Consider the following 17,420-nt stretch of genomic DNA (forward strand, 5'->3'; position numbering starts at 1 on the left):
TGCTGGGATTACAGGCTTGAGCCACCGCGCCCGGCCTACATATAGCCTTGACAGCTGTCACAGCCACAGGCCTCACAAGGTGAAATGCCCACTTCCCCCTCCCCTGGCATCACAAGTAGGACAAGGGTCAGAGTCACAGGAGCAGTGATCCGACTAGGAGACAGCCACAAATCACGACTTGGCAGCACAAAGGACAGCCACACACGCCCCTGCACCTGATGATGACATAAGTACTGGCAACTTCACACCCTCAGGCCCACAAGTCACACACAGGACCGCTGAGACAGTGACTCACAAGTTGCCAGCATGGGCAGCCGCCTGCAGAGGCGGAAGCATCCAACATACCGCTGAATGATCACCAGCCCAGGGTAATGACAGTCCTGTGAAAATCACCAGTTCTGTGCAATGACAACCTCAACACACCATGACAGTCACGGCAGGGCGTGGTGGCTCACGCCTGTAATCCCAGCACTTTGGGAGGTGGAGGCAGGTGGATCACCTGAGGTCAGGAGTTCGACACTAGCCTGGCCAATATGATGAAACCCCACCTCTACAAAAATACAAAAATTAGCCTGGCGTGGTGGCGAGTGCCTGTAGTCCCAGGTAGTCAGTTGGGAGGCTGAGGCAGGAGAATCACTTGAACCCGGGAGGCAGAGGCTGCAGTGAGCTGAGATCACGCCACTGCCCTCCAGCTTGAGCCACAAAGACGTGTACCCACACGCACACCCTGCACAGCCCCTAGGGCTCACAGTCTAGTTGGCAGCCTTGGCAGTGGCCCCCAGTGCCTCCCCACCCAGCACTCACAGCAGGGGTCCATGGATCCCATCCTGGATGCTCATCACCAGCCGTGGGGGAGCCACCTCGTGGCACAGGTAGTGGCTGGAGTCGGCCGTCAGGCGGAAATAGCCGTCCACCAGCGACACGAAGGACAGCGCTGCAGCCCGGGAAGGCAGGCTCAGCTCCTGCCAGCCAGGGGAGCATCAGGAGAGTGTCCTCCCAAGCCATGGCGGTCCCTAGCCCGGCCACCTCCCCGGGCCTCACCAGGCACTTGTTGTCCTGCCGGTGGATGCTGACACAGCACTCTTTCAGCACCACGTGGGTGATGTCCCGGAAGTCGCAGAAGTAGGCCCACAGTGGCTCCCGCAGCCTGTCCGCCGGCTGGCCGATTGCCTTGTGAGCCTTGGCCTTCTTCCCAGACAGGCTGGCTTGGGGGTTCCTGCCGCTGCCGCCACTAGAACCCTGAACACCCCACAAGTGGGGCAGAGGATGGAGAGGGCAATGCCCGTTTATACTTCTGTACTTTCCCCTGGGGGGAGACTGGAGCCAGAAGGGCCAGGCACCAACCTAGGTTGACCTCCCAAGTCCCAGTGTCACAGGCGGGATGGGGACACACCCCATAACATACACATGCTGGAAGCCGGACCCTTAGGGACGGCAGAGAGCGGAATCCTGACCCCCTCACACTCAGGTGCCAGTCCCCAGATGAAGGGGTTCCCTGGAGGTGCAGACTCCAGAAATAAGGTCCCCAAGGGGTAAGCAGATGGAGGACCTTCTCCAAGAAACTGGCCCCAGCAGACAGGTGCCCCAGAGCCATGTGGGGAGAGGGCTCAGGTCAGCCACCCTCAAAGGCCAAGGCCAAGGATGAACAGAGACCCCCACCCCAGCCCAACCTGAACCTCCAGGGCGGAAGAGGTACCTTGCTCACCTCCTCCTTGTTCACCTCCTCCTGTACTGGCCACCACTGGATGCCACCAGTGCCTGTCACCAGCACCTCATGGGTTGGGGGTCTAGCAGCAGACTCAGGGCCAGGGTCTGTAGGGGCCTCCCCACTGTCCCGGATGTAGCAGGGCTCTCCCTCTGCCTGGGCCAGCAGCCTCAGGTGGCACACGGGCACACGCTCTGTGCCAAAGCGGGGTGCCAGCCGTTCGAGTGTGGCCAGGTATTTGACCATGACCATCTGCTGGGAGAGTCTGTCCGGCTGGAAGTCCTGCAGGAACCTGCGGAAGACGTTCCGAAGGCGCAGCCGGGTCAGGGCGCTGTGCTGCCGGATCTGCCGACGGAAGGAGAGCGGGATACAGTCCTTGAAGCTGGGGGGAACACAGGGAGTGGCTGGTCAGGGACCTGGGTTGCAGACCCAGCTGGGTGACGCAGGGCAAGTGGCTTAACCTCTTTGAGCCTCAGCTGCCTCATCTAGATAACAGGCACACTAGCCAGGGTGGTGAATTGAGCCTGTAGTCTCAGCTACTTGGGAGGCCAAGGCAGAAGGATCGCTTGAGGTCAGCAGTTCGAGACCAGCCTGGCCAACATGAAGAAACTCAGTCTGTCTCTACTAAAAATACAAAAATTAGCTGGGCATGATGGCAGGCACCTGTAATCCCAGATACTCAGGAGGCTGACGAAGGAGAATCTCTTAAACCTGGGACGCAGAGGTTGCAGTGAGCTGAGATCGCGCCACTGCACTCCAGCCTGAGTGACAGAGTGAGACTCTGGCTCAAAAAAAAAAGCAGAGGCACGGCAATATGCGAAGTCTACCCTGGCTCCCAGATGCTCAGGACACTTCCCCCTGCCTACACAGCATCCCCACCCCATTCCCAGACACCTGGTCTTCTTGGCCACCTCCTCCAGGGGGACACCACGGCAGAGAGCGAGGTGACAGAGGTGCAGAAAGGCCATGCCCAGGCTCTCATTCTTAAAGTGGTGGATCTCCTCCTCGCTCGATAGCTCCCACAGTGATGCCACGTCATTCACAAACTCATGCTTGCCCTGGGAACAGGAATTTGAGCAGAAAGGGAGGTGTGAGAATGTGTTCACTCTCTAGCCCAGAGGTATCCAATCTTTTGACTACCCTGGACCACACTGGAAGAAGAACTGTCTTGGGCCACACATAAAATACAATAATACTAATGATAGCTGATGAACTAAAAAAAAAAAGAAAAGAAAAGAAAAGAAAAAGAAAAAAAAAAATCACAGGCCGGGCGCAGTGGCTCACGCCTATAATCCCAGAACTTTGGGAGGCCGAGGCGGGCGCATCACCTGAGGTCAGGAGTTTGAGACCAGCCTGACCAATATGGAGAAACCCCACTTCTACTACAAATACAAAATTAGCCGGGCATGGTGGCACCTGCCTGTAATCCCACCTACTCGGGAAGCTGAGGCAGGAGAATCACCTGAACCCGGGAGGTGGAGGTTGCAGTGAGCCGAGATTGCGACATTGCACTCCAGCCTGGGCAACAAGAATGAAACTCCATCTCAAAAAAAAAAAAAAAATTGCAGCAAAATCTCAGAATATTTTAAGATAGTTTAGGAATTTATGTCAGGCTTCATTCAAAGCTGTCCTGGACAGCATACAGTCTGCAGGTCAGGGGTTGGACAAGCTTGCTCTAGCCAGAGAACTCTAATTTCCTGCATCTCACCGCCTTGAGGAGGGGAGAGACCACCATTTACCGGAAAGGCCAAATATACAGCATACACCCCTCCTCTTGTCAATCTTGTGCCTGTGACAGACATTACTAATCAATCACAGCACTCTTTCCCCTTCAACCTGAACTTAGCTGGGCATGGTGGCTCACACCTGTAATCCCACACTTTGGGGGGCTGAGGCAGGTGAATCACTTGAGGTTAGGAGTTTGAGACCAGCATGGCCAACATGGTGAAACCCCAGCTTTACTACAAATACAAAAATTAGCTGGGGGTGGTGGCGGGCACCTGTAATCTCAGCTACTTGGGAGGCTAAGGTGGGAGAATCGCTTCAACCTGGGAGGTGGAGGTTGCAGTGAGCTGAGATCACGCCACTGCACTCCAACCTGGGCGACAGAGCAAGACTCCATTTCAAAAAAAAAAAAAAGATCCCCAGATGGCATGAGTTGAAACCCATTAGCTATAATGAATCAGGGAGGGAAATGGGGGCTCCTTAACTGCCCCTAAATCTCCCACAAATAGTCTTGCCCCCCGCAGCCCTGCTCATACCTGCTCAAAGAGGTACTCAAATGAGGCTGGGTCCAAGAGTTGCATCCCCTGTGCTGTCTGATCTGAGGATGCCTCGGTTCCTGGGGGGCCACAACGGTACACAGCCAGCTCCTGAGGATTCATGCCATGCCAGTTCCGGAAATAAAACCTGCAGGACGGGAGGGACGCAGCTGGGGCTTAGCACAGAGTCAGACCAGCTTCAGCACAGGAGGGGACGAGCTTTGCAAAGGGGTCTCCACCCACCTCATGCGGAAATACAGCATCAGGCTTGCATCTCTGGGGATCTCTAGGATGTGGTTTGGGGGCAACCAGACTTGGGCCTGAGCATCGAAGAGGGCGAAGAGATTGAAACAAGGAGGAGTGATACCTGGACCAGGGGAGAAATGAGGTCAGGAGTCATGTCATGTGCTACCGTCAGACCCGAAGACCCTGCAGACCCAATGTCTGCCTTCACACTCCCTCTGAGGCCCCCTCCCCCACCTGCAGCTTCAGTCACGTTGCCCCTGGGCAGAGGACAGTGCGTATGTTGACCATGCTGTGGCCTCACAGGAGGACTACATTTCCCAGCCTCCCTTGCAGCTAGGATGGGGCCAATTGCACTGGTTTCTGGCCAAAGGGATGGGCACATTTCCAAGCCTGGAAATAAATCCTCTTGTCACCTTCACCACCTGAGGTATGTTGAAGGCTTCTTGTGCCAGATGGTGAAGCTATAAGATAGAGGTGAACCATCCAACCTGTACTTGATTTTAGGTGAAACTTTTTTTTTTTTTTTTTTTTTTGAGATGTTGTCTTGCTGCCGCCCAGCCTGAAGAGCAGTGGTGTGATAGCTCGCTGCAACCTCCACCTCCTGGGTTCAAGTGATTCCCCTGTCTCAGCCTCCCGAGTGGCTGGGAATACAGGTGCGTGCCACCACACCCGGCTAGGGCTACTTTTTGTATTTTTGGAAGAGACAAGGTTTCACCATGTTGGCCAGACTGTTCTCAAACTCCTGACCTCAGGTGATCCACACACCTTGGCCTCCCAAAGTGCTGGGATTACGGGCCTGAGCCACCGTGCTCGGCTGATTTTAGGTAAACCTCGATTGTCTTAAGATTTAGGGGGACTGCTTATTCCTGCAGCAAAACTAATCCTAGCCTGACCCACATAACTCTACAAACTGCTGCAATTGTCTGGCATCTCCCTGAACTCCAGCCCCTTCCTGGCTGGAGAAACATCCAGTCACATCCTGGCTGTCTCCCCCTGGACATCACAGGCCCCCACTTACATATGCTTTGTTCCAAACAACACATCTTACCTGTGGTCGGCAAACTCCAACCCTCCCCTCCTCTGCCCAATTATTTTATTTTATTTTATTTTTTAAGGGTTGGGGTCTTTCTTTGCCACCCAGGCTGCAGTGCGGTGGTGCAATCCTAGCTCACTGCAGCCTCAACCTCCAGTGCTCCAGCGATCCTCCCACCTCGGTCTCTGGAGTTGATGGGATTATGGGTATGAGCCAGTGTGTGTGGCTTCTACCCAGTTCTTCAAACCAGGAACTTGGTCCTTATCTTCAGCCTCTCCCACCAACTCCACAACATATTGGTTACCAAGACCTGCTCTTCCTGCACTCTCCATGTCCTGGGGATCCATCTGCCACCTTCAAATGCAAACCTCAACCCCAATCCAGTCTCCAGACTTGCTGCAATTTCCCATACCAGCTACCCAGGGCATCTTTCTTTCTACTGATGTCATTTAAAAATTGTATCTGGGCCGGGCGCGGTGGCTCAAGCCTGTAATCCCAGCACTTTGGGAGGCCGAGACGGGCAGATCACGAGGTCAGGAGATTGAGACCATCCTGGCTAACATGGTGAAACCCCGTCTCTACTAAAAAATACAAAAAACTAGCCGGGCGAGGTGGCGGGCGCCTGTAGTCCCAGCTACTCGGGAGGCTGAGGCAGGAGAATGGCGTATACCCGGGAGGCGGAGCTTGCAGTGAGCTGAGATCTGGCCACTGCACCCCAGCCTGGGCGACAAAGCGAGACTCTGTCTCAACAACAACAACAAAAAAATTGTATCTGTTGGCCGGGTGCAGCGGCTCACGCCTGTAATCTCAGCACTTTCACAGGCTGAGGTGGGCGGATCACAAGGTCAGCATATCGAGACCATCCTGGCTAACACAGTGAAACCCCATCTCTACTAAAAAACACAAAAAATTAGCCGGGCATGGTGGCGGGCACCTGTAGTCTCAGCTACTCGGGAGGATGAAGCAGGAGAATGGTGTGAACCCAGGAGGTAGAGCTTGCAGTGAGCCAAGATTGCACCACTGCACTCCAGCCTGGGCGACAGAGCGCGTCTCCGTCTCGGAAAAAAAAAAAAAAAAATTGTATCTGTCAGCTGGGTGTGGTGGCTCATGCCTGTAATCCCAGCACTTTGGGAGGCTGAGGTGGGCGGATCACAAGGTCAGGACTTCAAGACCAGTCTGGCCAATATGGTGAAATAACGTCTCTACTAAAAAATACAAAAATTAGCCGAGCGTGGTGGTGCATGCCTGTAATCCCAGCTACTCAGGAAGCTGAGGCAGGAGAATTGCTTGAACACGGGAGGCAGAGGTTGCAGTGAGCCGAGACTGCACCACTGCACTCCAGCCTGGGTGACAGAGTAAGACTCCATCTCAAAAAAAAAAAAAGAAAAAACAAAATTGTATCTGTGGTGTGGGCATGGTGGCTTATGCCTGTAATCCCAGCACTTTGGGAAACTGAGGTGGACACATCGCCTGAGGTCAGGAGTTCCAGACCAGCCTGGCCAACATGGTGAAACCCCCGTCTCTACTAAAAACACAAAAATTAGGCCAAGTGCAGTGGCTCACGCCTGTAATCCCAGGACTCTGGGAGGCCGAGGCAGGCGGGTCACGAAGTCAGGAGTTCTAGACCAGCCTGGCCAGCATGGTGAAACCCCGTCTCTACTAAAAAAAAAAAAAAAAAAAAAAAATTTGCTGAGCCTGGTGGCACGCACCTGTAATCCCAACTCCTCGGGAGTCTGAGGCAGAAGAATTGCCTGAACCCGGGAGGCGGAGGTTGCAGTGAGCCAAGATCATGCCACTGAGCTCCAGCCAAGCTGGACAGAGTGAGATCTAAAAAAAAAAAAAAAAATTGGCCGGCCATGGTGGCATGCGCCTGTAGTCCCAGCTACTTGGGAGGTTGAGGCAGGACAATCGCTTGAACCCAGGAGGCAGAGGTTGCAGTGAGCCGAGATTGTGACACTGCACTCTAGCCTGGTGACAGAGCAAGACTCTGTCTCAAAAAAAAAAAAAAAAAAAAAAAAATTATATCTGGCTGGGTGTGGTGGCCCACACCTATAATCCCAGCACTTTGGGAAGTTGAGGCAGGTGAAGCACTTGAGGTCAGGAGTTCGAGACCAGCCTGGCCAACATGGCAAAACCTCGTCTCTACTAAAAATACAAAAATTAGCTGGGTGTGGGGGGTGCGCACCTGTAATTGCAGCTACTCAGGAGGCTGAGGCAAGAGAATTGCTTAAACCTGGAGGTGGAGGTTGCAGTGAGCCGAGATCACACCACTGCACTCCAGCCTGGGTGAAAGAGCGAGGCTCTGTATAAAACAAAATAAAATAAAATAAACTAATAATTTTATCTAAGGCTGGGTATGGTGGCTCACATCTGTAATCCAGCACTCTGGGAGGCTAAGGCGGGAGAATCACTTGAACCTAGGAGTTCAAGACTAGCCTAGGCAACATAGTGGAGACCCCCCCATATCTTTTTTTTTTTTTTTTTTTTTTTTTTTGAGACGGAGTCTCGCTCTGTCCCCGGGCTGGAGTGCAGTGGCCGGATCTCAGCTCACTGCAAGCTCCGCCTCCCGGGTTTACGCCATTCTCCTGCCTCAGCCTCCCGAGTAGCTGGGACTACAGGCGCCCGCCACGTCGCCCGGCTAGCTTTTTGTATTTTTTAGTAGAGACGGGGTTTCACCCTGTTAGCCAGGATGGTCTCGATCTCCTGACCTAGTGATCCGCCCGTCTCGGCCTCCCAAAGTGCTGGGATTACAGGCTTGAGCCACCGCACCCAGCCAACCCCCCCATATCTAAAAAAACTAAAAATAAAATAAATTAGCTGGGTGTGGCTGGAGTGCAGTGGTGCGATCATAGCTCACTGTACCCTCGGCTTCCTGCACTAAAGCAATCCTCCTGCCTCAGCCTCCCAAGAAGCTGGAACTACAGGCGCATGCCACCATGACCAGCTGATTTTTGTAGTTTTTGTAGAGAACGGGTCTCACCATGTTGTCCTAGCTGGTCTCAAACTCAAGCGATCCTCCCACCTCAGCCTCCTGAGTAGCTGGGAGGGTGAGTAGCTCAGCCTCCAAAGTGCTAGGATTATAGGCATAAGCCACTGTGCCCGACCCTGAAGTAGTGTTTATCATTTTCATATCCTCTACAATCTAGTCTTAAATGTTATGAACTGTGGCTGGGCAAGGTGGCTCATGTCTGTAATCCCAGCACTTTGGGAGGCCAGATGGGCAGATCACCTGAGGTCGGGAGTTCGAGACCAGCCTGACCAACATGGAGAAACCCCGTCTCTACTAAAAATACAAAATTAGCCGGGCATGGTGGCGCATGCCTGTAATCCCAGCTACTCGGGAGGCTGAGGCAGGAGAACTGAACCTGGGAGGCGGAGGTTGCGGTGAGCCGAGATCGTGCCATTGCACTCCAGCCTGGGCAACAGGAGAGAAACTCTGTCTCAAAAAAAAAAAAAAAAAAAAATCTAATGAATGGTAAATGTGTAGTATTATACTGCAGATATCCCTCTGCAATGTGCTTTTTCACGCTACAAGAGTTTATAAAGCTTCATACAGAATGATATTAGTCATTCTGGTTAAATTCGTTTTCCTGGCTGTACCATATTTCAGTATTCAACAAGATTGCAATTTGCTTAGGCAGTCTCTTGTTGAGGGACTTTGCAATGGTCTCCCCTTTTCCATATGATAAACAAGGCAGCTCTAAACATTCTCCTAAGTGTCCCTGGGAGCACAAGAGCTGACTGTTTATAGAGTGACTGTCACTGTCCAGGAGTGGAACTATATGACCTCAGGGAAGATGTTTCTGGGCTTTTTTTTTTTGAAACAGGATCTCACTCTGACATATAGGCTGGAATGCAGTGGTACAATCATGGCTCAGTGCAGCCATGACCTCCCTGGCTCAAGCAGTCCTCCTGCCTTAGTCTCCTGTGTAGCTGGGAGCTACAGGAATATGCCACCACACCCAGCTATTTTTTTTTTTTTTTTTTTTTTTTTTTGAGACAGCATCTTACTCTGTCACCTCGGCTGAAGTACAGTGGTATGATCGCTGCAACTTCAACCTCCTGGGCTCAAGCAATCCTTCCACCTCAGCCTCCCGAGTAGCTGGGACTTACAGGTGCACACCACCACACCTGGCTAATTTTTTGTATTTTTAGTAGAGACGGGGTTTCACCATGTTGCCCAGGCTGATCTTGAACTCCTGGGCTCAAGTGATCCTCCACACTCAGCCTCCAAAACTGCTGGGATTACAGGCATGAGCCACTGCACCCAGCTTCGACTGTGTTATCAAACCACTCTCCAAAGTCACACCATGGAATTATACTGCCCCTCTGCGAAGGGAGGATACCGCCCTGTGAAACAGTTTTTTTTTTTTTAGATGGAGTCACCCAGGCTGGAGTGCAATGGTGCAATCTTGGTTCACTGCAACTTCCGCCTTTCAGGTTCAAGTGATTCTCCTGTCTCAGCCTCCTGAGTAGCTGGGACTACAGGCACAGGCATGTGCCACCATGCCCGGCTAAATTTTTGTATTATTATTATTTTTTTTGGATGGAGTTTTTGCTCTTGTTGCCCAGGCTGGAGTGCAGTGGCGCAACCTCGGCTCACTGTAACCTCCACCCCCTGGGTTCAAGCAATTCTCCTGCCTCAGCCTCCTGAGTAACTGGGATTACAGGCGCCTGCCACCACGCCTGGCTAATTTTTTGTATTTTCAGTAGAAAAGGGGTTTCATCATGTTGACCAGGCTGGTCTTGAACTCCTGACCTCAGATGATCCACCCACCTCAGCCTCCCTAAGTGCAAGGATTACAGATGTGAGCTATGGTACCTGGCCAATGTTTCGTATTTTTGTTTTTTGAGACCCAGTCTCACTCTGTCACCCAGGCTGGAGTGCAGTGGTGCAATCTCAGCTCACTGCAACATCCGCCTCCCGGGTTCAAGCGATTCTCCTGCCTCAGCCTCCCAAGTAGCTGGGATGACAGATGTGCGTCACCATGCCCAGCTAATTTTCGTATTTTTAGTAGAGACGGGGTTTCACCATGTTGGCCAGGCTGGTCTCAAACTCCTAACCTCAAGTGATCTGCCCGCCTCAGCCTCCCAAAGTGCTGGGATTACAGGCGTGACCCACTGTGCCTGGCCTGAGACAACTTCTTAAAGAACCAGTCAAAAATAGAAATAAAATAAAAAAAGAAAAGAACTAGTTAGACTGCTTCACTCTCTGGCTTAAACCTTCCATGGCTCCCCATTGCTCCCGGAGAATGCCCAACCCCTTGATTCTGAGTACCCCCACCCTGGCTTTTGCCTGCTATGCCCCAGTTTCAATTGTTACTTCCCCTTCCAAACTCTTAAAATTGATACCCCAGTCACCCTGAAGGTCTTTCACTTCCTCAAACAGATCAAACTCTCCAGGCCTCCATGCATGCTGTTCCCTCTGCTGAGTGTGTTTCACTTCACCCCGCACACCTGTCTGAGTCCTTTAAGAATCATGGGGCCAGGCGGCGTGGTGGCTCACGCCTGTAATCCCAGCATGTTGGGAGGCTGAGGTGGGCAGATCACGAGGTCAGGAGATCGAGACCATCCTGGCTAGCACAGTGAAACCCCGTCTCTACTAAAAATACAAAAAATTAGCTGGGCGTGGTGGTGGGCGCCTGTAGTCCCAGCTACTCGGGAGGCTGAGGCAGGAGAATGGCGTGAACCTGGGATGCGGAGCTTGCAGTGAGCCGAGATTGAGCCACTGCACTCCAGTCTGGGCAACAGAGCGAGACTCTGTCTCAAAAAGAACAAAACAAAGACTCTGCCATGACTGGGCTCGAGGGCACACACCTGTAATCCCAACACTTTCGGAGTCTGAGGTGGGTGGATCACTTGAGGTCAGTAGTTCGAGACCAGCCTGGCCAACACGGTGAAACCTCTGTCTCTACTGAAAATACAAAAATTAGCTGGGTGTGGTGGTGGGCGCCTGTAATCCCAGCTATTCAGGAGGCTGAGGCAGGAGAATCAGTTGAGCCTGGCAGGTAGAGGCTGCAATGCATCATGGCTGCACCACTGCATTTCAGCCTGGGCAACAGAGAGAGACTTTGTCTCTACAAAAGAGAAAAAAAATAAAAGACTCAGCCATCAATGGGGAAGTAGGAAGTGTTATAGAAATTGATTACAATGCTCCCATCCAGTCATGGAAAGCTCGGAATTGGGGAGGTAAGAGGAGTTTCTGGAGGAAGGTATATGTAACCAAAGCCGCCTTAGAAAGGCCTTCCCTTGGCTGGGCATGATGGCTCGTGCCTGTAATCCCAGCACTTTGGGAGGCTGAGGCAGGTGGATCACCTGAGGTCAGGAGTTCGAGACCAGCCTGGCCAACATGGTGAAACCCCTTCTCTACTAAAAATACAAAAACTAGCTGGGCATGGTGGTGCACGCCTGTAATCCCCAGCTACTCAGGCGGCTGAGGCAGGAGAATAGCTTGAACCTGGGACGTGGAGGTTGCAGTGAGCCGAGATCACACCACTGCACTTCAGGCTGGGTGACAGAGCGAGACTCCATTTCAAAAAAAAAAAAAAAAAGTCCAGGTGTAGTGGCTCACGCCTGTAATCCCAACACTTTCAGAGGCTGAGGCAGGCAGATCACCTGAGGTCAGGAGTTCAAGACAAGCCTGGCCAATGTAGTGAAACCATGTCTCTACTAAAAATACAAAATTTAGCCAGGCATGGTGGCACGTGCCTGCAATCCCAGCTACTCGGGAGGGTGAGGCAGGAGAATTGCTTGAATCTGGGAGGTGGAGGTTGCAGTGAGCTGAGATCGTGCCATTACACTCCAGCCTGGGCAACAAGAACAAAACTCCATCTCAAAAAAAAAAAAAAAGAAAGTCCTTCCCTCCTCCAGAGGAAATTGTGTTTCCAAATATATCTACTACAGACTTTTTTTTTCTTTTTCTTTTGAGACGGAGTCTCACTCTGTCCCAGGCTGAAGTGTAGTGGCGCGATCTCAGCTCACTGCAACCTCCACCTCCCGGGTTCAAGCGATTCTCTGGCCTCAGCCTCCCGAGGAGCTGGGACTACAGGCATGTGCCACCATGCCCAGCTAGTTGTTTTTTTTGTTGTTGTTTTGTATTTTTAGTAGAGGCGGGGTTTCACCGTGTTAGCCAGGATGGTCTCGATCTCCTGACCTCATGATCCGCCCACCTCGGCCTTCCAAAGTGCTGGGATTACAGGTGTGAGCCACCATGCCCGGCTCGACTTTCTTTTTTTAATGACATGGGGTCTCACTCTGTCACCCAGGCTGGAGTGCAGTGGTGTGATCTCAGCTCACTGCAACCTCTATGTCCCAGGTTCAAGCCATTCTTCTGCCTCAGTCGCCTGAGTAGCTGGGATTACAGGCGCGCACCACCACACCCGGCTAGTTTTTGTGTTTTCAGTAGAGCTGCCATGTTGGCCAGGCTGGTCTCAAACTTCTGACCTCAAGTGATCCACTAGCCTCAGTCTCCCAAAGTGCTGGGATTGCAGGCGTGAGCCACCGCGCCAAGCCTGACTTTCTTTTTTTTTTTTTTTTTTGAGACGGAGTCTCGCTCTGTCGCCCGGGCTGGAGTGCAGTGGCCAGATCTCAGCTCACTGCAAGCTCCGACTCCCGGGTTCACGCCATTCTCCTCCCTCAGCCTCCCGAGTAGCTGGGACTACAGGCGCCCGCCACCACACCCGGCTAATATTTTGTATTTTTTAGTAGAGACAGGGTTTCACCGTGTTAGCCAGGATGGTCTTGATCTCCTGACCTCGTGATCCGCCCGTCTCGGCCTCCCAAAGTGCTGGGATTACAGGCTTGAGCCACCGCGCCCGGCCCCGACTTTCTTTTTTTTAATGACACAGGGTCTCACTCTGTCACCCAGGCTGAAGTGCAGTGATGCCACCATACCTCATTGCAGGCTTGAACTCCTAGGCTCAAGCGATCCTGTTGCCTCAGCCTCTCAAGTCGCTGGGACTACAGGCATGCACCACCATGTCTAAAAATTGTTTTGTTGAGACAAGGTCTCCCTATGTTGCCCAGGCTGGTCTCCAACTACTGGCCTCAAGCAATCCTCCTGCCTGGGCCTCCTCAAGTACTGGGATTACATGTGTCAGTTACTGCACCTGGCCAAGTTTTCTGATTTATTCTATTTCTTCCTGTCTTCCCTACTAAAATTTCAGCTCTACAAAGGCAGTGATTTGCAGCTGCCACACAGTAGATGCTTACAAAGTGTTCACCGAATGAACGGGTGGATGGATGGATGGATGGATGGATGAATGGATGGATGGATGGATGGATGGATGGATGGATGGATGGATGGATAGATGGATGAATGGGTGGCTGGATGAATGGGTGGTTGGATGGATGGGTGGGTGGATGGATGGGTGGGTGGATGGATGGGTGGGTGGATAGGTGGGTGGATGGATGGGTGGATAGGTGGGTGGGTGGGTGGATAGGTGGGTGGGTGGGTGGATGGATGGATGGGTGGAAGGTGGATGGATGGGTGGGTGGGTGGATGGGTGGATGGGTGGGTGGGTGGGTGGAGATGGGTAGATGAGTGGATGGATAAATGGATGGATGGATGGATGAATGGATGGATGGAGAGATGGATGAATGGGTGGCTGGATGGATGGATGGGTGGATAGGTGGGTGGATGGATAGGTGGATAGGTGGGTGGGTGGGTGGGTGGATGGATGGATGGATGGATGGATGGATGGGTGGAGGGTGGATGGGTGGGTGGATGGATGGATGAATGGGTGGGTGGATGGGTGGGTGGGTGGATGGATGGATGAGTGGATGGGTGAGTGGATGGGTGGGTGGATGGATGGATGGATGGGTAGGTCGGTGGGTAGATGGATGGATGGATGGATGGGTGGGTGGCTGGGTAGATGGATGGGTAGATGGGTGGGTAGGTGGATGGGTGGATGGATGGGTGGGTGGGTGGGTGGACAGATGATGAATGGGTGGGTAGATGGGTAGGTAGGTGGGTGGATGGATGGGTGGATAGGTGGGTGGGTGAATGGATGATTGGACAGATAGTGGACGGGTGGGTAGATGAATAGATGGATGAATGGTTGGGTGAGTGGGTAGATGAATGGGTGGGTGGGTGGATGGGTGTGTGGATGGATGGATGGATGGGTGGTTGGGTGGATGGATGGGTGAATGGATGGATGGGTGGATGGGTGGGTGGGTGGATGGATGGGTGGATGGGTGGATGGGTGGGTGGGTAGGTGGATGGATGGGTGGATGGATGGGTGGGTGGGTGAAAGGATGATTGGATAAATGGTGGATGGGTGGGTGGATGGATAGATGGATGAATCGTTGGGTGGGTGGGTGGATGAGTGGGTGGGTGGGTGGATGGGTGTGTGGATAGATGGATGGATGGGTGGGTGGGAGGATGGATGAATGGATGGATGGGTGGATGGGCAGGTGGGTGGACGGATGGGTTATTAGGTGGGTGGACGGGTGGGCAGATGGATGGGTGGATGGATGGATGGATGGGGCCCAGCTGCCGCTTGCACACCCACCCCAGTCCCCATGGTGCCAACACCTCAGACTCACCGACTTTATGTGCAATGTGGATGCAGACTTCCTCAGCTGTCAGCGATGACTCGCTGAAAGTGACCCAGGGCTCTCCACCGCCTGGACCAGCCCAGTGCAGAAGCACCTTCAGGCCTCCCATGGCAGCCATGGGCTGGGCTCCATCCCCAACGGGCTTGCTGCCCCTGGTTGTCCCCCGATGGCGCAGAGGCATGCTCCCAGCAGGTGGCTCGGCTGCAAAGGGGACAATCTATCAGCTCCCAAGTCTCAGCCCAGAGACCCCCGTTAGCTCCTCAACCTTCCACCCACCCCCGCTGAGGCCTGAGGGGAAGATCCTGGGCTCCCATCTTGGCATGACATTAGACACCCGATTCCCTCTCTGAGCCTCGTTTTCCACATTTGTTGGACAGGGTTGGGGTATGCATCCCCACCTAGATCTCTCATCAACGATAACACTGAACCCTCCTCTCTTTACACAAATTGACACCGATATAAAAATCTCCTCTGGCCAGGTACAGTGGCTCACGCCTCTAATCCCAGGACTTTGGGTGGCTGAGGCAAGACGATCGCTTGAGCCCAGAAGCTGGAGACCAGCCTAGGCCATATACCAAGACCCCGTTTCTACAAGGCATTTTATTTTATTTTACTTTATTTTGAGACAGAGTTTCACTCTTGTTGCCCACGCTGGAGTGCAATGGTGTGATCTCGGCTCACTACAACCTCCGCCTCCTGGGTTTAATTGATTCTCCTGCCTCAGCCTCCTGAGTAGCTGGCGCCCACCACCACACCAGGCTAATTTTTGGATTTTTAGTAGAGACGGAGTTTTGCCATGTTGGCCAGACTGGTCTTGAACCTCTGACCTTAGGTGATCCACCCGCCTTGGCCTCCCAAAGTGCTGGGATTACAGGCGTGATCCCCCGTGCCCAGCCTGTACAAGAAATTTTTAAAACTTAGCCAGGTGTAGGGGCACACATCTGTAGTCCAAGCTACTCAGGAGGCCAAAGTGGGAGGATCTCCTGAGCCCAGGAGTTGGAGGCTGCAGTGAGCAGTGATCACACCACTGCATTCCAGCCTAGGTGACAGAGTGAGACCCTTACTCTAAAAATATAAATAAACAAATACATAAATACATAAAAATATATAAAAAGGGCCAGGCGCGGTGGCTCATGCCTGTAATCCCAGCACTTTGGGAGGCCGAGGCGGGCAGATCACAAGGTCCAGAGATTGAAACCATCTTGACCAACATGGTGAAACCCCATCTCTACTAAAATACAAAAAAAATAAATAAATAAAATAAAAATCTGTTCTTAACACACCTCCCCAAAATAACCAGACGGGAAGGTGTAGTCAAACAGACCTGAAGGTGAGTCCTGGAGCTCCCTGTGTCAACTCAAGCAAGCCACTTGGCAATTCTGGGCCTCAGTTTCCCCATCTGGAAAAGGGAGGTCCTCAGGGTGTTGCCATCAAAAGATGGTTGTAATGTTTCAATATAGTTCTGCATATTACACATTCAGCACAGACCCTGATATAGGCACACACAAAAATAACAAATATGACTAAAACAAGAATAACATCATTGTTATTAGTTTCATCGTGGTGATGGCCTTTCTCTTTCAGGTGACAATTCTCCTCTCCCACACGGACCCCCATGAGTGACCTCAATCCCTGTTGACTCCCCAAAGCCTAGGAGAGTTTATGTCCAGCTCCATCCCCCCAGTCCAGGGCCTGAGGCTCCTGAGGGCGCCAGTATGGAAGTGAAGGGGCTGTTAGTTCCACCCATGTTGCTGGTTTCCTCATCTGGAAAATGGGCATGTAAGAGTGTCTACCTCAAAGGATTGCTGGGAGGATTCAACGCGAGGAGGCAGAGAAAGTGCCTGGTATACAGTAAGCGCTTAATCAGCGTTTGCCATTAATACCTATTCATGTTATAGATGAGATCCTGGGGATGGGGCTTTCGGGGAGCCTACTTCCTCCTTCCTCCTTTCTTGTCCCTACTGGACCCGGAACCAGCTTTGAAGACGGGATCGGGGTGAAGTTTGCAACTGGGAACGCTGCACGCCCCCATGTCCTCCCCTTCAAAACCTCTAAACCCGGCCAGCAAGGGCGGGAACTGGAATGTGCACCCACCCGGCATCGGGGCAGTGCCGAGGTACCAGGTGCTCCCATCCAAGTGCAGCCTATCTAGCGCAGCCAGTCCCCGCGCCTCCTTCCTGAGGACCTTCGGCCGCGCCCCTTCCGCGCCCACGTCCAGACTCACCCTTCCCGGGGGACAAGAGCTCGAACCCGGACCCCACCCCGCCCCTGCGGACAGCCACTACGTCCCCCGCCGAGACGCCTCCTCCCATTGGCCGCCTGAAACGCGCACGCCCATTGGCAGCTGGTCTGTTCTCCTCGCACGTCACCTTTGGAAGTTCTTTTTTTTTTTTTTTTTTGGACATGGCAGCGGCACTCTGATTGGTCCTGGGGCTCACTCGTCACTCAGCCGCGATTGGCTGAGTCGGCACCCCGGATGCGCTGTCGCTTCTGCTATTCGCTGGCACGTGGTGGACGGAGACGTGGGAGGGGCTTGCGAGAGGCGGGCGGGAGAGCGAAGTGTGTGGGCAACGCGGCCGGATCCTGGAGTTCCCCTCTGTGCTGTGGAATTGGGTCA

The 17,420-nt window shown here is 52.9% G+C and overlaps 1 protein-coding gene across 12 annotated transcripts in view; it reads right to left on the reverse strand.

The window, feature by feature from the left end:
- Positions 1–17,106, reverse strand: part of LOC105475871 (tyrosine kinase 2) — a 33,566-nt gene extending 16,460 nt beyond the window's left edge. For 6 of the 12 annotated variants that reach the window (XR_011617755.1, XR_011617754.1, XM_011731687.2 and 3 more), the window contains exons 1-9: positions 16,898–17,021; positions 16,128–16,292; positions 14,792–15,004; positions 4,210–4,333; positions 3,967–4,114; positions 2,600–2,763; positions 1,697–2,087; positions 1,042–1,239; positions 805–962 (exon numbers count right to left, since the gene is read on the reverse strand). Coding sequence is in view for 10 of the 12 variants with exons in the window: in XM_011731687.2 (XP_011729989.2) it covers positions 805–962; positions 1,042–1,239; positions 1,697–2,087; positions 2,600–2,763; positions 3,967–4,114; positions 4,210–4,333; positions 14,792–14,984 (1,376 nt within the window). In the remaining 2 variants the exon portion in view is untranslated. Of the gene's footprint in view, positions 1–804; positions 963–1,041; positions 1,240–1,696; positions 2,088–2,599; positions 2,764–3,966; positions 4,115–4,209; positions 4,334–14,791; positions 15,005–16,127; positions 16,293–16,897 lie in introns of all 12 variants that reach the window. The other 6 variants (XM_011731538.3, XM_011731486.3, XM_071087351.1 and 3 more) reach the window with 6 other exon arrangements.
- Positions 17,107–17,420: the final 314 nt, after the last annotated feature.

This window comes from Macaca nemestrina, chromosome 20, assembly GCF_043159975.1.
Source record: "Macaca nemestrina isolate mMacNem1 chromosome 20, mMacNem.hap1, whole genome shotgun sequence".
In the NCBI taxonomy this organism is placed as follows: domain Eukaryota; kingdom Metazoa; phylum Chordata; class Mammalia; order Primates; family Cercopithecidae; genus Macaca; species Macaca nemestrina.